This window comes from Triturus cristatus, chromosome 9 (assembly GCF_964204655.1).
Source record: "Triturus cristatus chromosome 9, aTriCri1.1, whole genome shotgun sequence".
Taxonomy (NCBI): domain Eukaryota; kingdom Metazoa; phylum Chordata; class Amphibia; order Caudata; family Salamandridae; genus Triturus; species Triturus cristatus.
The window spans coordinates 536,419,187-536,439,098 of record NC_140592.1 but is presented as its reverse complement, the minus strand read 5'-3'; the positions used below and the strand labels follow the sequence as shown (position 1 = coordinate 536,439,098).

At 45.8% G+C, this 19,912-nt stretch overlaps 1 protein-coding gene across 1 annotated transcript in view; it reads left to right on the top strand.

The window, feature by feature from the left end:
* The window catches only part of EHD1 (EH domain containing 1), a 1,327,734-nt gene that overhangs the window by 353,639 nt on the left and 954,183 nt on the right, over nt 1-19,912 (top strand). The window contains exon 3 of the mRNA XM_085625542.1: nt 5,512-5,924. Within this exon, the coding sequence (XP_085481668.1) occupies nt 5,512-5,924 (413 nt within the window). The remainder of the gene's footprint in view (nt 1-5,511; nt 5,925-19,912) is intronic.

The window sequence follows — 19,912 nt, the reverse complement described above, 5'->3', positions numbered from 1 at the left end:
GGGACTGGTAGTGCATGCCCAGCATCCAATTATGTTTGTACCTAGAGTACTCACAACAGTTTTAGGGAGAAAGCAGATAGGCTGGGGTCCTGGATAGCAGGATCCCAGCCAGACTAGTCAAAAACCACTTAAATACCAGGCAAAAAGTTGGGGGCAACCATTAGTCAGATTCCACTCTCCTACAGACTTCATGATTGGATTATTTGATTTACTTGTCAGACCTTAGTACAGTGCACCATGTGTGCCCAGTGCCTGTAAATCAAAGGCTGCTGGTGGGCTTGTAGCACTGGTTGTACCACCCACAGAAGCCGCTTGTAAAGATGGCTCAGGCCAGCCATTGCAGAGCCTATGTGCAGCCTGGGACTGCCATGTCGACTTGGCAAGTGCACCCAATTGCCAGTCTCTAAACCTTCCCTTTTCTACATATCAGTCACCCCTAAGGTAGGCCCATGGGCAGAGTGCATTGTATGTAAAAGGTAGGACATGCCATGATATGAGTGGCATGTCCTGATAGTGAATTACAGCCAATTTCGTTTTAAACTATTGCAAGGCTATCTGTTCCCATAGGCCAAAATGGGCAGTTTGATTGTAACATTTTATAATCCTAACTGACCCTAGGAACAAGATTGGAAAATAAAGTTTAGTAGGACTGAACTCAGAATGTTAAAATACATCTTTTAGTGTGGGTGATTTTTACATTCTGTATTGAAAATACTTTCTTGCCTAACCATCCAGCATGCCTCTGCTAGGTTTGGGTATTCCATGTCTGGTTTGTGAGTGACAGGGGGCTGAAGAGTGCCTTGGCTCCAGCCGTCTGATGGGTCAGGGCTGGGCTGAATAGGCCCTGCATTGAATAGAGAGTAGGGGGATAAGATTTCCTTTCGCTGACCTGAGCCTTCATAGAATAGAGAATAGGGGGAGGAGTTTTCCTTTCAGCTACCTGAGTCAGGTCTGCTTTCAACAATGCTGTCTCCACCTCCTGCCAGGAAGCTGCATCAGGGAGGACAGAACTGGTTTTGGCTGAGCTCAGACACTCTCTGCCTTCAGAGAACAAAGGCTTTTGCCGTATAAATATTGGGGCCCAGACCCCAGAACTTTAGATCACTTCTGGGAATCAAGACAAACTCTTTGCCAATGAGAGAAACCAAGGATGCTGAAGGAGGAGACTGCCCCTGTGCTGTTGGCTGTTTGGGGTTGGCCTGCAGTGGTTACTTGTTGCCAAAGAAAGGAGATAAGGAACTTTGCGTGTACTTTTGCTATCTTGAGGAAGATCTCCAAGGGCTTGAAGCTGAGCTTGCCTTCTGTTCTGAAGTCTCAGGGACACAAAGACTTCACCACCAGCTCCCCCTGAATTTCCTTGCTGGGAATTCTACCTGCAGTTGTTTTGGGCCCTCTGGAGACTGCGTGTCGCTGTGAGCTGGAAGCACGACGCAACGAGGAAGAAGCGTGTCGCTGCCTCAGTAGTTGCCGTCGCATTGCCGAGGAAGAGTGTTGCATCACCGGAGAAGTGTGCCGCCGCAGAGGTTGCCGTCGCATCACCGGAGAAGTGTGTCGCAGGGCCTGTCGCGGCTCCAAAGTTCATCGATTGCGCTGCACGGCCGTCTGGGGTGCACGCATTGCACCCACGTTGTTGCATCGCATCAATGACACAATTTTGTCGCATTGCACCGGATCGTCGCATCGCATCGAGGCGCCATCTTGTCACATTGCACCGGATCACAGTAAGAAACAGACGCTTCGCCTCCGCTCCGGTAAGGAACAGACGCATCGCCTCCCCTGCGCTGCTGTAAGGAACAGGTGCGCTGTTTGTAAAATAACAACCTAGGCAATTCTAGTGAATAGTACTTTGAAATAATATCTATCTCATAGTCAGAACAATTTAGGCAGTGAAACGAAAAAGTGAAAAATATAATTCTTTTTTAATTGTAAATTCTGAGTACATTCGCAGTTAAAAACAAATTTAATATACATAATAAAATTAAGACAAATGTTAAAATAAATGTGGGTTACATAGGGATACAGAATGAACAAATATAGTGGCAAAACTGTATATTATTCGACGCGCGTTTCGGCGTAGTTTACGCCTGCGTCAGGAAAGCTAAGGCCACAATTCCTGTGCTCCAAGGGTCAAACGGAGGGTTTCCAGGAATTTAGGTAAGTTATTTTTCTTGTAGATGGATGCCTTAATCGATGATTATTCATACAAATAGAGAAGATGTTAAAAGGGGAAGGCTGTTCTTTTATGTTCTGTATTCCGATAAGTCCTTAGACATAGTATGACCTTATTTTGAGGAAGTTTTACGTATGGATGACAGTCCTTTATTGCTTCATTGCAAGTAGTTCTTATATAATTAAAAACCTGGTATCGGATAGATTCTGTAATAACCTTGTTATTTAGACGCGTGATTCGATGTCGACCGGGCTCTTTAGACAACGGTTTTCACCCGTTGTCTAAAGAGCCCGGTCGACATCGAATCACGCGTCTAAATAACAAGGTTATATCATACCTGCGACGCTTTTATTGTCATTGTTTCATATATCCACCGTTTTATCAAGACCGGCACTTACAGAATCTATCCGATACCAGGTTTTTAATTATATAAGAACTACTTGCAATGAAGCAATAAAGGACTGTCATCCATACGTAAAACTTCCTCAAAATAAGGTCATACTATGTCTAAGGACTTATCGGAATACAGAACATAAAAGAACAGCCTTCCCCTTTTAACATCTTCTCTATTTGTATGAACAATCATCGATTAAGGCATCCATCTACAAGAAAAATAACTTACCTAAATTCCTGGAAACCCTCCGTTTGACCCTTGGAGCACAGGAATTGTGGCCTTAGCTTTCCTGACGAAGGCGTAAACTACGCCGAAACGCGCGTCGAATAATATACAGTTTTGCCACTATATTTGTTCATTCTGTATCCCTATGTAACCCACATTTATTTTAACATTTGTCTTAATTTTATTATGTATATTAAATTTGTTTTTAACTGCGAATGTACTCCGAATTTACAATTAAAAAAGAATTATATTTTTCACTTTTTCGTTTCACTGCCTAAATTGTTCTGACTATGAGATAGATATTATTTCAAAGTACTATTCACTAGAATTGCCTAGGTTGTTATTTTACAAACATACATTACCCTGTCCTAGGAAACTTCAGGGGGTCCTAATTATTTACACAAAAGGAACAGGTGCGCTGCCTCCCCCGAAGCAAGGAACTGACGCATCATCTTCCCTGCGACCCTTTTGTTTATGTTGCGTGACGCATCCAAGGTGCTTTGAGAGTAAAGTGTTGCATTTACCATCTACCTTGAACTAAGCTATTTCTACCATCTGAAAGTCATATTTTTATTACTGTATTGTGAATTTTTGTTGTTTGGTCTTGTGTTAAGTCTAGATAAAGATTACTTATTTTTTCTAAACTGGTGTGGTGTCCATTTGTAGTATTTTCACTGTATTACTGCATGTGTTCACAAATGCTTTACACACTGCCTCTGAGATAAGCCTGCCTGCTTGTGTCAAGCTACCAAGGGGGTGAGCAGGGGTTATTTTAGGAGTGTAGCACCCTTACCCTAACTAGAAGCAAGGGCCCCTACTTGGTCAAAGGTGCCTAACTCTGCCAACTAGAGACCCCCATTTCTAACACTGATCTTATAGTGCTTAATATTTGCCACTCCGTTTTCTTATGTGCACAGTGTACCTGCAAATGCAGCCGGATGATCAGGAACTCCACTCCAGTTCTCAAATGCTGTACCTTCATGTGTGGAGATTGAGTAGTGCCAGTTTGTCCTTTTGACTTTCTGATTAGATTGTGGACATCGTTTTGGCAGCCAGGAAGTCTTCTACTAAATACATTTACGCAGGCTGCTGGATTAAGTTTTTTCAGTGATGCAAGTCAGAAGATCCACCTGTCAAATGTTGTGTTTGATTTCTTGCGATTTCCTTTGGCAACAGTGGGTGCTACTGGCTATAGTTACCTAGCAGCTCTGTGTGCTTTCATGACTCTACCTGAAGAACCTTCACATTTCTCTTTCCCAGAGAAATTGGTTCTTTGCAGTTGACCATCCTTCTTAGCCAAGGTGGTATCTGTGTTTTATGTGGACAAGGCTGTCATCCTTTCATCTTTCCACCCTCCTCTGCATCGAATCAAGGAGGAGGAACAGCTGCATAGGCGAGACCCCCAGACGTGCGCTGTCATACTACATTGTCAGCATGCTACTGGACAGAGTTGTTAACCAGCTCTTTCTGGGCTTTGCTAGAGCTAAGAAAATAGCTTAGACTGTGACCAAACACACCGTTTTGTTTTGGATCATCTTCTGTATTAAGTTCTTGTATGCTCCCCAGGTGTCCCAATTGTTGATATCTGCCAGGCAGCAATGTGGTCTTACTTTTATTCTTTTGGCAAGCACTAATGCTGCATATCTCCGGCATGTAGGGACAGGTACTTCACCTGAGCAATGTTGCATGACTTTCTTGATTAACTAATACTAGTGACCCCCACCTCCCGGAAAGGTGGGTACTGCTTTTGGACTCATTCATAAGATGAGGTGTCTGCAAAGAAAATGTATCCATAAGAGCAATTTCCCGCAAATCCATGTCCACCCTCGCTTCTACCCTGTGAGCTACAACTGTGATTAATAAAACCCCAAGGTATGCTAACATGTTATGTACTGTATTTACGTTGTAACTCTAGCAATTCCTCTCTAGCCTCCTCAATCGGTCATGGACAAAAAAACATATGATGCTAGCTTCTTGGTTGGTGCCTAATATACTTTTGCGGATGTCATGTTCAGAGTCTCAAGTTTCCACCTGGAAAATTAGTTTTCTGGACCAATCTGAAGCATAGAAGGAGTATTCATTAGGTGAAGGGTCTGTGGGAAGATTGTGTAACCTCCACAAATATTATTTATTCAAGTAAGTAACTTTTTTTGTCTGTCATTGCATAGAAAGGCTTGCTTTGATAGCAGTGTCATTTAAAACCACTTTGTAGTTTACTTCTTGAATTAGTGTTTTTGACTCATTACCTTTTTGAAATGTACGCACAGCAAAAATATTTTATCAAACTTTGATGAAAAGATGGGCAAATAGTCTTTGAGACCAACTTTTCATATGAAAAATGCAGATTGTACATAATTTATAAAAACCCTCAAGTTCATCCATTCTTAATTTTATAAGTCAAGTTTTTGTCACTAAGATATCTCAGTAAGTGATCAGTTTGTAACTTGCTGTTCTAAATTATGCAAGGTGGTAACATGAGTTGGTTAGTAACTTATATGCATCACAACTATTTTTGTACTTTATTCTTGTGGCGATCTACTGAAAGTGAAGGTACTCTTGATGTGCTATTGCATTTGCATGTTTTTATCTTATTTTGTAGTCTTCAGTAGATTGTGAATGGCATATTCAAGATGAACATTGTTTGCCTTTGCTGCATTGACTAGAACTGCATGCGATATTGCAATTTGCAGTTCATAAAGTTAGACTTCTCACTTTATTTCAGGATATGACTTTGCGGCTGTCCTGGAGTGGTTCGCTGAGCGTGTAGATCGTATTATCCTTCTCTTTGATGCGCACAAGCTGGACATCTCGGACGAATTCTCTGAAGTAATTAAAGCACTCAAGAACCATGAGGACAAAATCCGCGTTGTACTCAACAAGGCTGACCAGATTGAATCACAGCAACTCATGCGAGTTTACGGGGCCCTCATGTGGTCGTTAGGCAAGATTATCAATACACCTGAGGTCGTGAGGGTCTACATCGGCTCATTTTGGTCTCATCCGCTTCTGATCCCAGACAACCGAAAACTTTTTGAAGCAGAGGAGCAGGACCTATTCAAAGACATCCAATCACTTCCCAGAAATGCCGCCCTCCGTAAGCTGAATGACCTCATCAAGCGGGCTCGCCTCGCCAAGGTAAGGAACAAGCATAAAGCAGGCCTACCTATTTGTATTTCATTTGTTCGTTTATAGTGCTGTTGTGAACAGAAAACATCTGAGGGACTTATGGGGTGCAGTAAGGATTTGATGAACAGTAAGGGGGGTTATTGTTGGCTCTTTAATAATGTTGGCCTAATTCAGCCTTATATTGCAGGTTTTTAGTGTATTGAACTCGACCATCCCAAAGCCTTTGTTTATTTTGAAGTACATATTTTCCTTTGGCTAGTTTTAAAAAATGAAGGCAGAGGGGAGAAACAGTTATGTTCGAGGCATGTGTAGCTGTAGATACACATGCTGTGCATACTCCTGCCTTCTAGTGTTGGGTCCAGATGTGTGCAAGTTGTTTTTATTTAAAGAAGTCTTTTGAGTCACAAGGTAGAGTTACTCCTCTGTGTGGTGATAATGTGCATGGGTATCAACGCCATTGTTAGATTGTTTACTTCCGTCGTCTGGTTTGGACGTGTGCTCCAGTTCGTCACCATCACTTTGCTCTTTTCAGTTCACGGTACCTTCCCGTCCGTAGGTATTGTCTTCCATTGCGTTCCTCTATTTCCCTTGTATATTGGCGTGCAAATATTTTGATCCAGCCGGGTCCTTTTCAATTGCGGCCCCTCCTGGGCCTCGTCCTTTGGGACCTACACTTGTCTCCATTGCAACTCTCGAGAATGTCCCGACAGTGATGGAACGAACGTCCTTTCGATAATGTCCCCCGCTGCCACGCCAAATGTCCTGGGACTGACTTGCATCAGGTCTGAAATTCATCTCCAGAAGATAGCGAGGCTCCAAGGAAAAACTTTGCGACCAGCTTACACCTGGCTCAAGATGTCGGAGGAGAATGGAAGAAAAACCAGACCTTTCCAGTCCCGGGGACCATGAGGGGGAACAACACTCGCAGCCATCTGCTGCAGATGAAGAGGCCTTCTACATTAAAAGCAGCTCCGGTTCCTACTTGAAGATCGACCTGGAGGTGAAGGACCTCTCACCTACACCATCCCCAGATGATTTCAGCCCTGGTGTAGGCACTTGACTAAAACTATAATGCCAGTCAGTGCTGAACTGAAAATCTTAAATGCCAGAAGGCATTTCCTCAGAGCACATCCCTTTAAAAGGGAAAGTACTCAACTGAGCTGTAGTTCTGTCATTAATATGACTCAGTTTCACATATGGTCAGACATCTGATGTTTTCCATACAAGGCCAGCATGGTACCGCTTAATTTGATTCTCTGAAGTATTCATGTTCTCCATAAAGCAGGCAGTCCAAGAAGCTTGATCAAGATGCAGCTTTTATGAAACTTCCAATGTTTAAAGTCTCTCCTGGAAATGTGACCCCGTTGCTTGAAAATAACACAATATTGTTTTAGTATGCTTTATTTACCCCTTAAAGGGAACTCTAAAGGTGTGCCTGATAAGTGGTACGAACTGCACAGCATTCTTGAGTTCCACACAGGCAGTCAGGATGCATGCCCTAAACCCCACATAGGCTTACTGCTCCCAGAGATACACTGTTATCTAATAATATAAGGCTGTCACAGTCTGCCTCAATAAAAGTTTTGAATTGCCTATCACACACCTGTGCAGCAGGGATCTCAAAAAGAGTAGCATCTAATGCCTCTTTCCTTGACCTCTTTCTGCATTACGTACTTCAGCACTATTAAATGCAATATCATTATATCAGTCATATTAGAACAGGTTCGGAATCCCTCTGTTGAAGGGGAATCTCATAATACTCGCTCCGTCTAATCTTCCAACTGATGCAAAATAATTTTAACAAAGTTTGCCAGAGGCATCCGTGAAAACCGACTCCTTAATTCGCAGTCTCATTCCTTGGTATCATGCTAGGACTGAAGGAACAACATTTGCTCCACCTCCATGAACATATCTCCTTCAAAACCAGCTGCATCTCCTCCAAGACCATCCAAAACAATGTCTCTTCTCTGCAGGAGAGAAACCAGTAACCTCAACAAGACAGTTCCACACCAGAAGGGAGGACATCGCTAGACTGGAGTTGAAGAAATGCAAACTCTAAAGAACGAGAAGGCAGACCTTGTCCATCTAAGCACACAGGATCTGGAAGAGCATTCCCATCGACCACAGAATTTTCCCGACCCGCTTTCAATTTTGAAAGAAACTAAATATTCATCTCAAGAAGAGCACTACTGTTATGTTTCTTATGAATTATGGCTTTTTCTTTCTGTTTACAACCTTTTTCATACTGTTTACTACCTTGCTCTCTGAAGGGAGTAGTGGGATAGAATTGAAATCCTTAAGTAACGATAGCAAATATTGACAGTTTCCAGTGAATTAAGATGCTTAATTTTCTTGCAGAGAACAAAAGGAGCTTAAAGTTCTGTAAAGTTATGTTTGCAGCAGTATTGAATTTAATACTATTAACTGAAAGCACTCTATTGTGCCTTATCACTTAAACGATTTGTACACAGTTTGCACACTTGCTTATTAAATATTGACTTTTTGTTTCCTGTAAAATTAAGTCCGCAGAGGTCAATAATTATAGCAGATATTGCGATCCTAGAGGTACAAAGGTGTATAAAATAAAACACAGCTTTTGTATACTCTGGGAGGATGGTTTGTGACCTGTGGTACCTTAGAAAGGTCTGTTACGCGCCTTGCCCATGCATTGTGAACAGTTATTCAGTAGAGGGTGTGCTCATTCAAAGTTTAGAAGGAGGCGTTTGGTACATTCTGAATGAAATGGTAGGTACTTCCTATTCCCATTCTCTTCCTATTGTTTGCAATAATTGGTATACTCTTCCTAGTGTCTGGGTGAACACCCATTTAGCTGTGAGTATTTGACTTCGCAGGGCAACGTGAGGGACTTGAGTGCTCTGCCAGAGTCTCTGCTAGAATTTGAGGTTGCTGGTATACTAATCTACCTTTGTGAACTCAGCTGGTAGAATATTGTTGAGATCTGGCAGTTGCAGGGACTGATGTGTTTGTTGATGATCAGACAGTCCTAATACTACTGAAATCTTCGATTCCTGATAGCATTCCCTTCTTTGGTAGATGCAACTACAGGTTTCTTCAATTTTACCAGTCTTGGAGACATACACCCCTCACCCACGGTGAGACTAAGAGAATTTACAGCTCAAATGATCTATGTTAGAAGAGTTACTAGGCATTGCTGAATGATTGAGACAGCATTTATTGCAAAGAATGAGTACAGGTGTTCAAGTTCCCACACCACTCAAGCTGCTACATTTTCATAAACTAGGTGTATTGTGCTTTCTACTGCCCTTAAAACACATCCTTATCCAGTATTGGGGTATCTTTCATAGGTTCACATGCTTGAATCATTCCCTGTCATCGAGATGGTAGTCTCATGGTAACATAATCAAGCAGTAGTTAACAAATACCATAGGCTATAATTGCTCCATGCCATGTTTTAGATAGCCTATCTATGTCCTTTGTAAAAAAAAAAAAAGGACCAAATGTTGAATATAATTAATCAGCTTCTAGCACCCTCTAGAACACTTACAGCAGAGGCAGATTCCCTCAGATTTTCACCGCATGTCGTGTGTGAAGGGAGTCCCCCTGAGTTCTACTCAGTTCTTCTTCAATTTTCTGGATTTGTTCCTGGAAATTCAATTTTACCAGCATGTCTGATAAAATGGCCTCTTACGCTAATGTAAGACCTGTGGCAGGAAAAGAGTTCATGTGGATGAAACACACAAAGACTGCATTTATTGCCACTACCCCAGCCATGAGGTAAGACAGTGCAAAATATGTCGCACTTTCTCCTCAAAGACTCTGCGGGATAGCGAGGGGAGGCTGCTTTTATGGTGCCAGCTGACAAAGCAACAGAAGTCATCCAATGAGGAGAGTGATGGTTCTTCATGGCCTCCCAAGAGAGCCAGATCCCAGGAGGATACCTCTGGAGTGAGCAGGAAACACCTCAAATCCTCCCAGGAGAGTAAAAGCTTTAAAAAGGAGAAATCTTTCAAAGTCTCCTCAGAGCCTACATCATCCTTACCCACCACGCCTTCAAGTATGGAAAAACATAGTCCTCGAGCCTCCTCCTCAGATTCTATGAGGCACAGAGTTGACAAAAACCATTGTCGTCTACATCATCGAGGACACTACGCCCGTCGACAAATACAGGTACTACTGTGTCATAGTCAACGGAAGAAACGACGACGACAGCAGCTATCTCTGGTCCTATACCGTCGGTGAGAATCTCCCACTCTTGGAGCCTATCGATGGTGAGCATTCTGCAGCCTCCGCCACTGACGTCATCGACGATAGCAAGGTCAACATCAATCCCATAGACTAAGACCTCATCACGGAGCATCCCGTGGGTGAAGACCCCATAGACAGCTGATCTATAGGTGACACCGTCGATGTTAGAAATTCCTATATCGTTGATTACAGTACTGTCGATGCCACCGTCGACGATGGTAAATATTACTAAGGTGACGAAAACCTTCCCAAATCCAGAGGTGTCTTCAATCAGTAGGATTTCCCTTTTGCATCCTTCGCACCTGTTGGACTTACAAGAATCTGATGATGATGATGGAATGTATGGTGTAGCTCAAAGCCTGTCTGAATTACACATCAAATGTCAGGAGCAAGACTATGATTATGAGGATGAAGAGCAATATTATCAACCATATCTAGCTCTGCCACGTCATTACCAACCTTATTGCTATCCTCTTGAGCCTCGTCCTAGAGAAATGTCACACTTGCCACCTTCTCTTATCCAGGATCTTCAGGGCGATGATGGCTTACTACTGTAGGAAAGTAGTATCTGCTTCTTATGATCACCCCCACTTTTTTGCTTGATGTCTCACTGTTTTTGACTAGTCTGACTGGGATCCTGCTAATCAGGACCCCAGTCTATCTGATTTCTCCCTTAAATTGACAAACATGTACTTTGGTACACTCCAGATTGGATACTGGGTTACCCTTATCAGTCCCTAGTATATGGTACACATGTACCCAGGGCATCGGTACCCCAGAGGCCTCCCATGTGCTAAAGCATGTATTATGCCACCCATGACAGGCCATGCAAAATGGAACTCGAGGTCTGCTACTGCAGCCTGTGTAAGATGGTGCTTGCACCACTTACCTTAGCTATAGGTTCACTATATCTAATTGTCACTACACTTAAAACTTATAAGTCACCCCATAGCAGGCCTTAACAATCCTGAAGGCAGGGTGCTGGGTTTATGTGAGAGGGTGCCCCTGCATGAGTAGAGCCTCTCTGCAGCCTTTGGAGACCATTCTCCCGGGTTGTCTGTGACTCGACCGGACATATAGGTAGAGGTGCATTATAACTTCGCGGTAAATGCTATCTCGAAAACGGCTGCATAGAAACATATTGAATTTGGTATCAAACACCTTGGAATCATACCTTCACACCGATTACTGGTGTGGAAGGTATGATTCCACCCATCTGAAGCGTGATTCATGGGGTCACTGGTCTTACCGGTGCCAGCCTTCTCGACCTGGACAGCACAAAATAGATACTGCCGATCAGAGACACATTTCTGCCCTCCTGCTGCTGAGCCAAGCTCGAGCAGAGGAAGGCAGCACAATAGGCACCCTGTCACGGGGCGGTGTGACCACCTCCCAGAAAGGATTTAGTGTAATAGGGCTGGTGGGTGCACTCCGAGAGTGCCTGTAAGTCTGCAGTTGGGCCACATTTGGTGTCCCTGTGCATAGTCCAGCTCAAACCAGTTCTGAGGGCCATTGGCTCCTGCTCTAGCACAAAACTGGACAAAGGACATGGGTGTAGCCACCCCTCTGTTATGTTAGCAGTTTTGTAAAGCGCAACAGCTGCCCTGGCAACGGGGCGTCCCGGCGCTAGAACCATCGTAACCAACTGGGAGAAAAAAAGAAGGGAGAGAACCTACATGGGGGGGAAGAGAAGAGTTTTGATAGCTTTGCGGAAAGCCAGTAGGTTGTCAATACAGCGGATGTGGAGGGGGAGGGAGTTCCATAATTTGGCCCCTAGCAATCTGAAGGAGCGTCCTCCTATGCGACAGTACTTCGTGTGGGGGACCAGTACTAGGTGTTGCCCTTTGGAGCGGAGGTTGCGTTGGGGATTGTGGGGCGTTAGCAACGGGCGAAGGAACTCTGGTCCCTCAGCACTCAGAATTTTATAGGCAAAGATAAGGGCCTTAAAATGGATACGGGCTTCTACCGGTAGCCAGTGTAGTCTTTGGATGGTGGCTCTCGCGGAGCACCTTCTCGGCAGACCTACTATAGCCCTGGCGGCGGAATTCTGAATTCGTTGGAATCTCTTGATCTCCGCTTTGTTAGCTCCTAATAGCAGGACACTCGCATAGTCCAGCCTGGATAAGATGGTCGATTGTACGATGAGTTGTCTCGTTTTGGAATCGAAGAAGCCTAAGATGGGATGAAGGCTTCTCAGTAGTCCAATGCAGGTCGCGGCAACTTTTTTAGTGTGAGCCTGGAAGCTGAGTGTCGAGTCCAGCCAGACTCCCAGGTTTTTTGCCAGATTTTTAGGCGGGGGGGCTGGGCCCAATGAGTGGGGCCACCAAAGGTTGCTCCAGATGTTGGAATTTTTGCCCATGAGCAACACCTCAGTTTTACCTCCATTAAGTTGAAGGCAATTGGCTGTCATCCAGTTGGCGACGGCGGTCAGTCCATCCCTGAATCTAGTGGCATCGGGAGAGGGAGCCTCATTAAGGCTGATGACCAGCTGTGTGTCGTCGGCGTACGATACCATTATGAGGTCCCATTTTTTAGCAATTTCCGCCAGAGGTTGCATGTAAAGATTAAAAAGGGATGGACTGAGGGCAGAGCCCTGCGGGACTCCCTGGCCTATATCTTGGGGTTGGGAGATGAAGGGGGGGGCCGATACCTGGAAGGATCTGTTCGTGAGAAACGAACGGAACCATTCTAGTGCTGAGTCTATGATCCCTGCATTTTCTAGTCGTTTGAGTAGAATGGCATGGGAGACCGTATCAAAGGCCACGCTGAGATCTAGCAGTATCAGCGCGGCGCTTTTGCCGGTGTCCATGATTTTCCGTAGGTGTTCTGTGGAGGTAAGGAGAGCGGACTCCGTGCTGTGACCCGGTCTGAACCTATGTTGGGAGGGATCCAGGATGTTATTCTTCGCCATATGGTCATTAAGCACTTTGTTCGCGTGGGCCTCCGCTAAATTCGCCACCCAAGGTAACAGTGAGACCGGCCGGTAGTTCTCCGGCTTGGAGGAGTCTAGAGTGGGCTTCTTTATAATGGGTATAACCCAGGCCTGCTTCCAGCAGATGGGTACCGTTGCCGTTGCGAAGGAGAGATTAAGGAGTAAGGTCAGAGGTGGAAGAAAGAATTCCAGGGCTCCCTGAAAGTAAGCTGGCTTCATGGGATCTGCGGGGGCGCCGGATTTTACCTTTTTGCATATTGTAGTTATTTCCTCACGCGAGATGGCTGGGAGGCAGGAGAGCTTAGAGCCCTCATAGGTGACGTTGGGAGAGTTCAAGTCCTCTGGCAGGTCGTGAGTGAAGGAATCGTAAATCTTCTTCACTTTTTCAGTGAAGAAGGTGGCTAGATCTTCACATTGCTGAGTGGAAGTGATGTGAGAGGCCGGCTTGTCTCCATGTTGCATTTTTTGGACGAATTTAAAGATTGTTTTCGTGGGGTTGGGGCTTGTTTTAATCTCGTTGGCGAAAAAGGCTGCGCGAGCCAAGCGAATGGCTTTGTGATATGCTTTAAGCAGGACCAGGTATACGTTTTTTTCCTCCCGCTTGTAGTCCTTCCTCCAGTGACGTTCTGCTTTTTTACATGCTTTCCTCAATGTTTTCAGGTTCTCATCATACCAAGGGTTGGAGGGGGTGTTACGACCTTTGGTCCATTTGGCCGGTATTGTAGCATCCAGTCCCTTGGTGAGCCAATCCTGGAAGGCCACACACGACGTTTCAATGTCGTTGATGCCCTCCAGGTTAAGCTCACCTAGGCTGTCAGCAAGGTTAAGATGTTGGAGTTTATGCCAGGGCCGTTTTAGGCACGCGGTGGGTGCCTTTGTTTCGGGAGGGGAACTACTCGGGATAGAGAACGTGACCAACGAGTGGTCAGTCCAGGCCATAGGTTTGGGATCCTCGGCTGTGGCTGCTGGGATATTAGTGAACACAGGGTCGAGAAGATGACCAGCTATATGGGTGGGAGTTAGAACAAGAGGGGTCAGCTGCAAGGCTGCTAAGTCCGTTAAGAAGTTGCGGATATTAGCATCGCCGGTGTCGTCAAGGTGGAGATTAAGATCCCCTAGGATAGTAAAATTGGCCGAGCTCGTGATCAGTGCAAGGGATGTCTCAAGGAGCTCTTCTATGAATTTCAAAGAAGGTCCCGGGGGTCTATAGATAAACAGGCCTGAAAGGGAGAAGTGAGGGCTCGTAGATATTTTAAAGCGTGCGCATTCACTGCCCGTGATGCTTTCTGATTGAAAGGAACAGGTGAAGGAAGATCTATAAATGGCGGCGATACCACCTCCTCTTGAGTCCCTATTGATGGTGGTCATAGAGAACCCGTCCGGTAGTGCTAAATTAGGGATGCTAGTTATGTCGTCTTTTAGCCAGGTTTCACAGAGAAACATAATGTCTGGGTTTTCATCTAATAAGAGCGTTCTTACCTCCGCATGATGTTTGACCAGGGATCTGACATTGAGCTGAGAGATGTCCTGCCCCTCCCCTAGGAGGGTCCCCTGGATCTGTCCAACCCTCTCCCGTGGTTATAAAATGGGTTACCTGGCTACAGGACATTGGATTTTACATGGACAAGATTCTACAAGAAGAAACCACTGACCTTCGACCGTCTGGACACTTTGGACTTCGCTGTACCTCAACTGGGCTCGACTTTGTCCCCCTTTCCGTCCGAAGCTTAGTTTGTGTCTTTGCTCCATACAGACTCCGTGCAGGACCTGTGGTGCACTTAAGACAACCAAAGAATCTCCCTTGGAGTGAAGGAGTCACTCCCCTGCTTCGCAGGCACCTAAAGCGCAACTGACCGGTCTGCTGCTCCTGAGCTCCGGCAGACTCAGAAGATTTCAGCAACACAGGAGGTGGGTTCCTGAAGGTCCCTGAGGTCCATCTGCCCTCTCACTGAGTTTGAGGCCACTATCCCTTGTGGGGGCCGCGTAACCCGAAACCCTGTGCACCACGTCACTTTGCAAGTGCATAGGCTTATCGGCGATTCCCGAGCTTGTGCATTGGACTCCGTGTAGTGCTGACCCTGAGCCGTATTTGCACCAAAGAACTCCGGTCTCCTCGCACTGTGTGCTTCGTTGGCTGGTACTTTGCAATCTTGCTCGAGGTCCCCTCGCGACTCCTGGTCATTCGGCCTGTGGGTCCTCCTGAGGGTCATCATGAATGTTCTTGGGCGTTCCTGGTTGCTCCAGACGTGCCCTGACTCCCCATTGCTTGGTGAGTTCTCTGGACCTTGCTGTTCCACACCGTAACCTGCTTGACCTTCCTGCGTGGGTTGCATTTGCCAAGGCTTGTTGGTGCTCCTGCCGGACACCGACCCTTCAGCACTCAACATCCTTCATGGGACAGCTCACCTCTGGCCCTTGGTCGTCCTCGACGTCTCCTGGTCCTTGTGGCTGCATAGTGAAACATCCCTTCTTTGCACCTGAAGCACCCTACATCGGTGGGCATTCGTCTCCCGAGCCCCTGGTCACTCTGAAGTGACCCAGACTGCTTTCAGGTTCCTTCCATCTAGAAGCCAGGCTTTGATTCCACCAGACCCTTTTCACCTTCACGACAGAAGTACTTCTTCACAGCCTTCCATTGAGAACGACCAGAGTTTCCGACGCCACTTCAGACCTTTGCACCTGGCTCCCCAGGGATAGGTAAATCTGGTACTACGGTATCCACGGGTGGCTCTTCAAATTCTTAGGTTCCAAAGGGCTCGCTCGAAGTCCTCCTAGAAGGGTCCTTAAACTTTAAAAGTGTAACCGCAACTTTCCCATAGAATTGTGCGGAGCCTTGGTGGTGTTCCCACACTGCACCCGGTCTCCGTGAGGTCCCTGTCTACTCACCTTGGGTGGTTCCTTGGGGACACAGCGATTCTACGTGCTCTAGACCTTGTCTTGATCCCAGTCGTGACTGTTATACCACTATTTTAGTATATGGTTTGGTCTCCCCCTGGAGCCCACTGTGTGCTTTGTGTTCTATCCTCGTGTAGAGAATGAATGAATGAATGAATTTGAGATTTATATAGCGCATAGTTACCCTAGGGCATCCCAGCGCTTGTCTAGGGCGACAACAAGAGCAACAGACGGGTCAGCAGCGTCAAACAGGAAAAAGATGAGTTTTAAGAAGTTTCCGAAACCGACAGGTACAAGTCTCTGAGCGCAAACTCATAGGAAGCGCATTCCACAGGTAGGCTATATTGACCGAGAATCTACGCCCACCCACCCGAGCCCTTTTCACTCTGGGAACTTGGAGCAGATGTTTCTGGTCGGAACGCAAAGCTCTGTTAGCCTTATAAGGCACAGCTAAATTCCTCAGGATGGGAGGTCCCTTCCCCTGGAGAATTTTATGCGCTGTGCATAGAGCCTTGAATTTGACCCTTTCCCGCACCAGAAGCCAGTGCAGGGCCTTCAATGCGGGTTTGGCTGACTGCATCCTTGGTGTATTCATAAGCAGCCTAGCAGCAGCATTTTGAACCTGCTGGAGTTTGTTTAAACGTGGCTTCAGGGGCACCTAAAAATATAATATTGCTGTAGTCTAATCTTGATACAATAAGCCCCTGAATGAGCAGCTTCCTAGATGTCCAAGGAAGCAGGGGGATAACTTTACGAGCTGAACGGAGAAGACCAAAACACATTCCTGCCATTTTCTTCGCCTGGGTCCTGAACGAAAGATCTTGTTCCAGCCAGATCCCCAGGCTCTTAATCTCCTCTTTAGGACTCGGGAGATCTCCCAGACAGCTAGGCCAAATAGTCGAAGGGAGAGAGAGGTTTTGTTCCCTAGCAGTATTAATTCAGTTTTCGAGCCGTTCAGCTTCAAAGCAGAATCACACATCCAGGTGTGAACCTTGGACATGCAGGAGTGCAGCAAATCTGGGTTAACCATAAGTTGGGATAAAGCGATCACCAGCTGAGTATCGTCAGCATAGCTGACGATTTTAGTACCAATTGGGCCACCACATCCTCCAGGGGGGCCATATATACATTAAACAATGTGGGGCTAAGGGACGAGCCCTGTGGCACACCACACTGGAGGGGGATAGCCGCCGACCGTTCACATCCTTCCCAAACCTGGTACGTCCGGTCACAGAGAAATGACATAAGCCACTTCAGAGCGACACCTGTAACCCCTATATCTGACAGCCGTTGGATCAACACTTGATGGTTCACCGTGTCGAAGGCCGCACTCAGGTCCAAGAGGATCACTGCCACTGATCCTCCTGAATCCAAAATGCTCCTGGCTTCCTCAACGACTGCCAGAAGAGCGATATCGGTGACCTGACCAGGTCGAAATCCCGTTTGGGAGTCTCGCAGCAGGCCGTTGGACTCCATGAAGTGTGACAGCTGACGGTTCACTAACCTTTCAGCAATCTTACCAAGTCCAGGGAGCAAGGAGACAGGCCTGAAATTTGCCAAATCAGATGGATCTAGATTTGGCTTTTTCAGAAGAGCCTTTACCACTGCTCTCTTCCAACTTGGTGGCACCAGACCCTGGACAAAGGAAGCATTGATTAAGTCCGTAACCGGAGCCACAATAGTGGTTGCTGCATGTTTTAAGAATCTCATAGGAACAGGATCCCTAGGCGAGCCACTCTTCATAGAGGATAGTAGAGAGTGTATATTAATCAATACATATTTTTATATAACTACTCTGTGGTTCTCCTTCATTTAGTCATTCAGGAGGTGATATTCTGGTAAAACAAGCTGCTTTATATTCCTTCAAGATTAAGCCTGAAGGCTACTCTCCATAGTTAACACTAGGATAGCTTTCAATAAGATTATCTTTGACCTCATACATCATAAGGGTCGTGTGGATTGGTACAAGGTGCCCACTTTAACTAGTGGACAGCATATACCAAGCCACCTTCTCACAACTACAGCCAGAGTTTTCCACCTCAAGCTGACCAAATAGAACCAACACCACCTCAGTCGAAACCTCCAAAACACCGACTTTGCCACCACCAGTGACACCTACACTAATGCTGCACCCACTAATAGCCGCACCTGCAATGGAAGATCCGTAGTCCTTGGATGAGAGTAGAGGAGGAGAGATCCAGGATCCTCATCCACTGTTGGATCCTTGGGACGATTACATTGCTCCCACGCCCTCCCCTACTCCACATCATCCAGCGGACTCGCCTCCCAAAGACATTGTGCGGTTCCACAATTTAATGGAGAGAGCAACCACCATGTTCCATCTGGCAACGACTGTGAAGCATACAGACGGTTTCCTGTATGGCTTCATAGAGGAAACTAGAGAATCTGTGCAATGGATCCCCTATAATAGATTGGATATTATGGGGAAACCTTTTTCCAGCATGGCTGCAGTAACAGTTCGGGTTGCCAACGCTCTAGCAATCATCAGCCGTTACGACCGTCAGACGTGGTTTGACATGACTTCTATGTTAGACCTCATCCCGGAAGATGGAAGACAAGAAGCTAGAAACATCCCATTGAAAGGAGAGTGAGCAGCCTTAGAGACCATCGACATAGTCAAAACAGGTTTCAGCCAGCAGGCAGGCGTGGCAGTGTTGCAGTATCAAGGATTGTTAAAAGCCACTACCTTCAGACCCTAACTCCAGACAAAGATATTCAACATGGCGTTCGAAGGGGACTCATTGCTTGGTAAACATATTGACAAGGCGCTTTTAACTACAAAACTGACACAGCAAAGGCTTTGGGCACTCTGCAACATAGGGAAATGCCTTTAAGAGGAGCCAAAGGACACGGTTTCACTGCATATAGAGATGGGTTTATCAGAGAACCCAACAGTACCAAGCCTATCAGCTGCAATATAGACAAACTATGGCCTCTTACATACTGCCAGTCCTCTACGGCTAGTTTCTCTCATCAAGTGGGCAGCAAAAATACACCTACCCAGGGACGAGAGACGGGAAAAAAACAATGATATGGACCGGGAACCGTCCTTCCTCCCTTTTCCCCCTCCTGTGTGTTCGAAGATTTCCAATTTCTTGTGACGGTGAGAAGAAATACCAACAGACCAATGTGTATTAGATCTGTTCGCCTTTGGTCATACTCTATAATTAACAAAACAACCTCCCACTACTCCACCCAAAGGAGCCCCTCCCCCTCGTATTCACTTATTGCACCAGGAGGTCAAAATCATGCTCTCAAAAGGAGCAATCGAGGAAGTTCCAACTCTACAAAGGGGTCAGGGTTTCTACCCCCGATTTCTTCCTAATAAAAAAGAAATCAGCAGAGTGGAGATAAATACTGGATCTCAGGAAGCTCAGCAAGTTCCTAAGGAAGCAAAGATTCAGGACCGTAACTTTGACCAAGATCCTGCGTCTCCTCAACAGAGGAGACTTTATGACCTCCCTCGATTCATAAGACCTGCATTTCACATCCCCATACATCGAACATTTCTAAGGTTTATGGTAGCTGGTACCCACTACCAATTCAACGTCCTCCCTTTCGGCCTCAAATCGGCACCCAGGATATTTACCAAATGCCTCGCTGCAGTAGTCGCAGCCTTCCGTTCTCCAGGTCACCAATTATTCCCCTTCTTGGATGACTGGCTGCTGAGGGCGCCAACAGCACCACAAGCTACCAGAACGACAAACGTTTGTCTTCAGCTGTTCCTGCAAACTAGGACTGACAGTGAACTTAAAAAAATAATTGTTTCTTCCGAGCCAAGTCATACAATTTCTAGGATCCAAACTAGATACAATTGCATCACATCGCATTTGTCTTTATTCGATCTCCCGAAGGCAGATCATAAAAGATACATACAATAAGAAAGAATCATGCAATATAAAACACATATGTTAAACACACT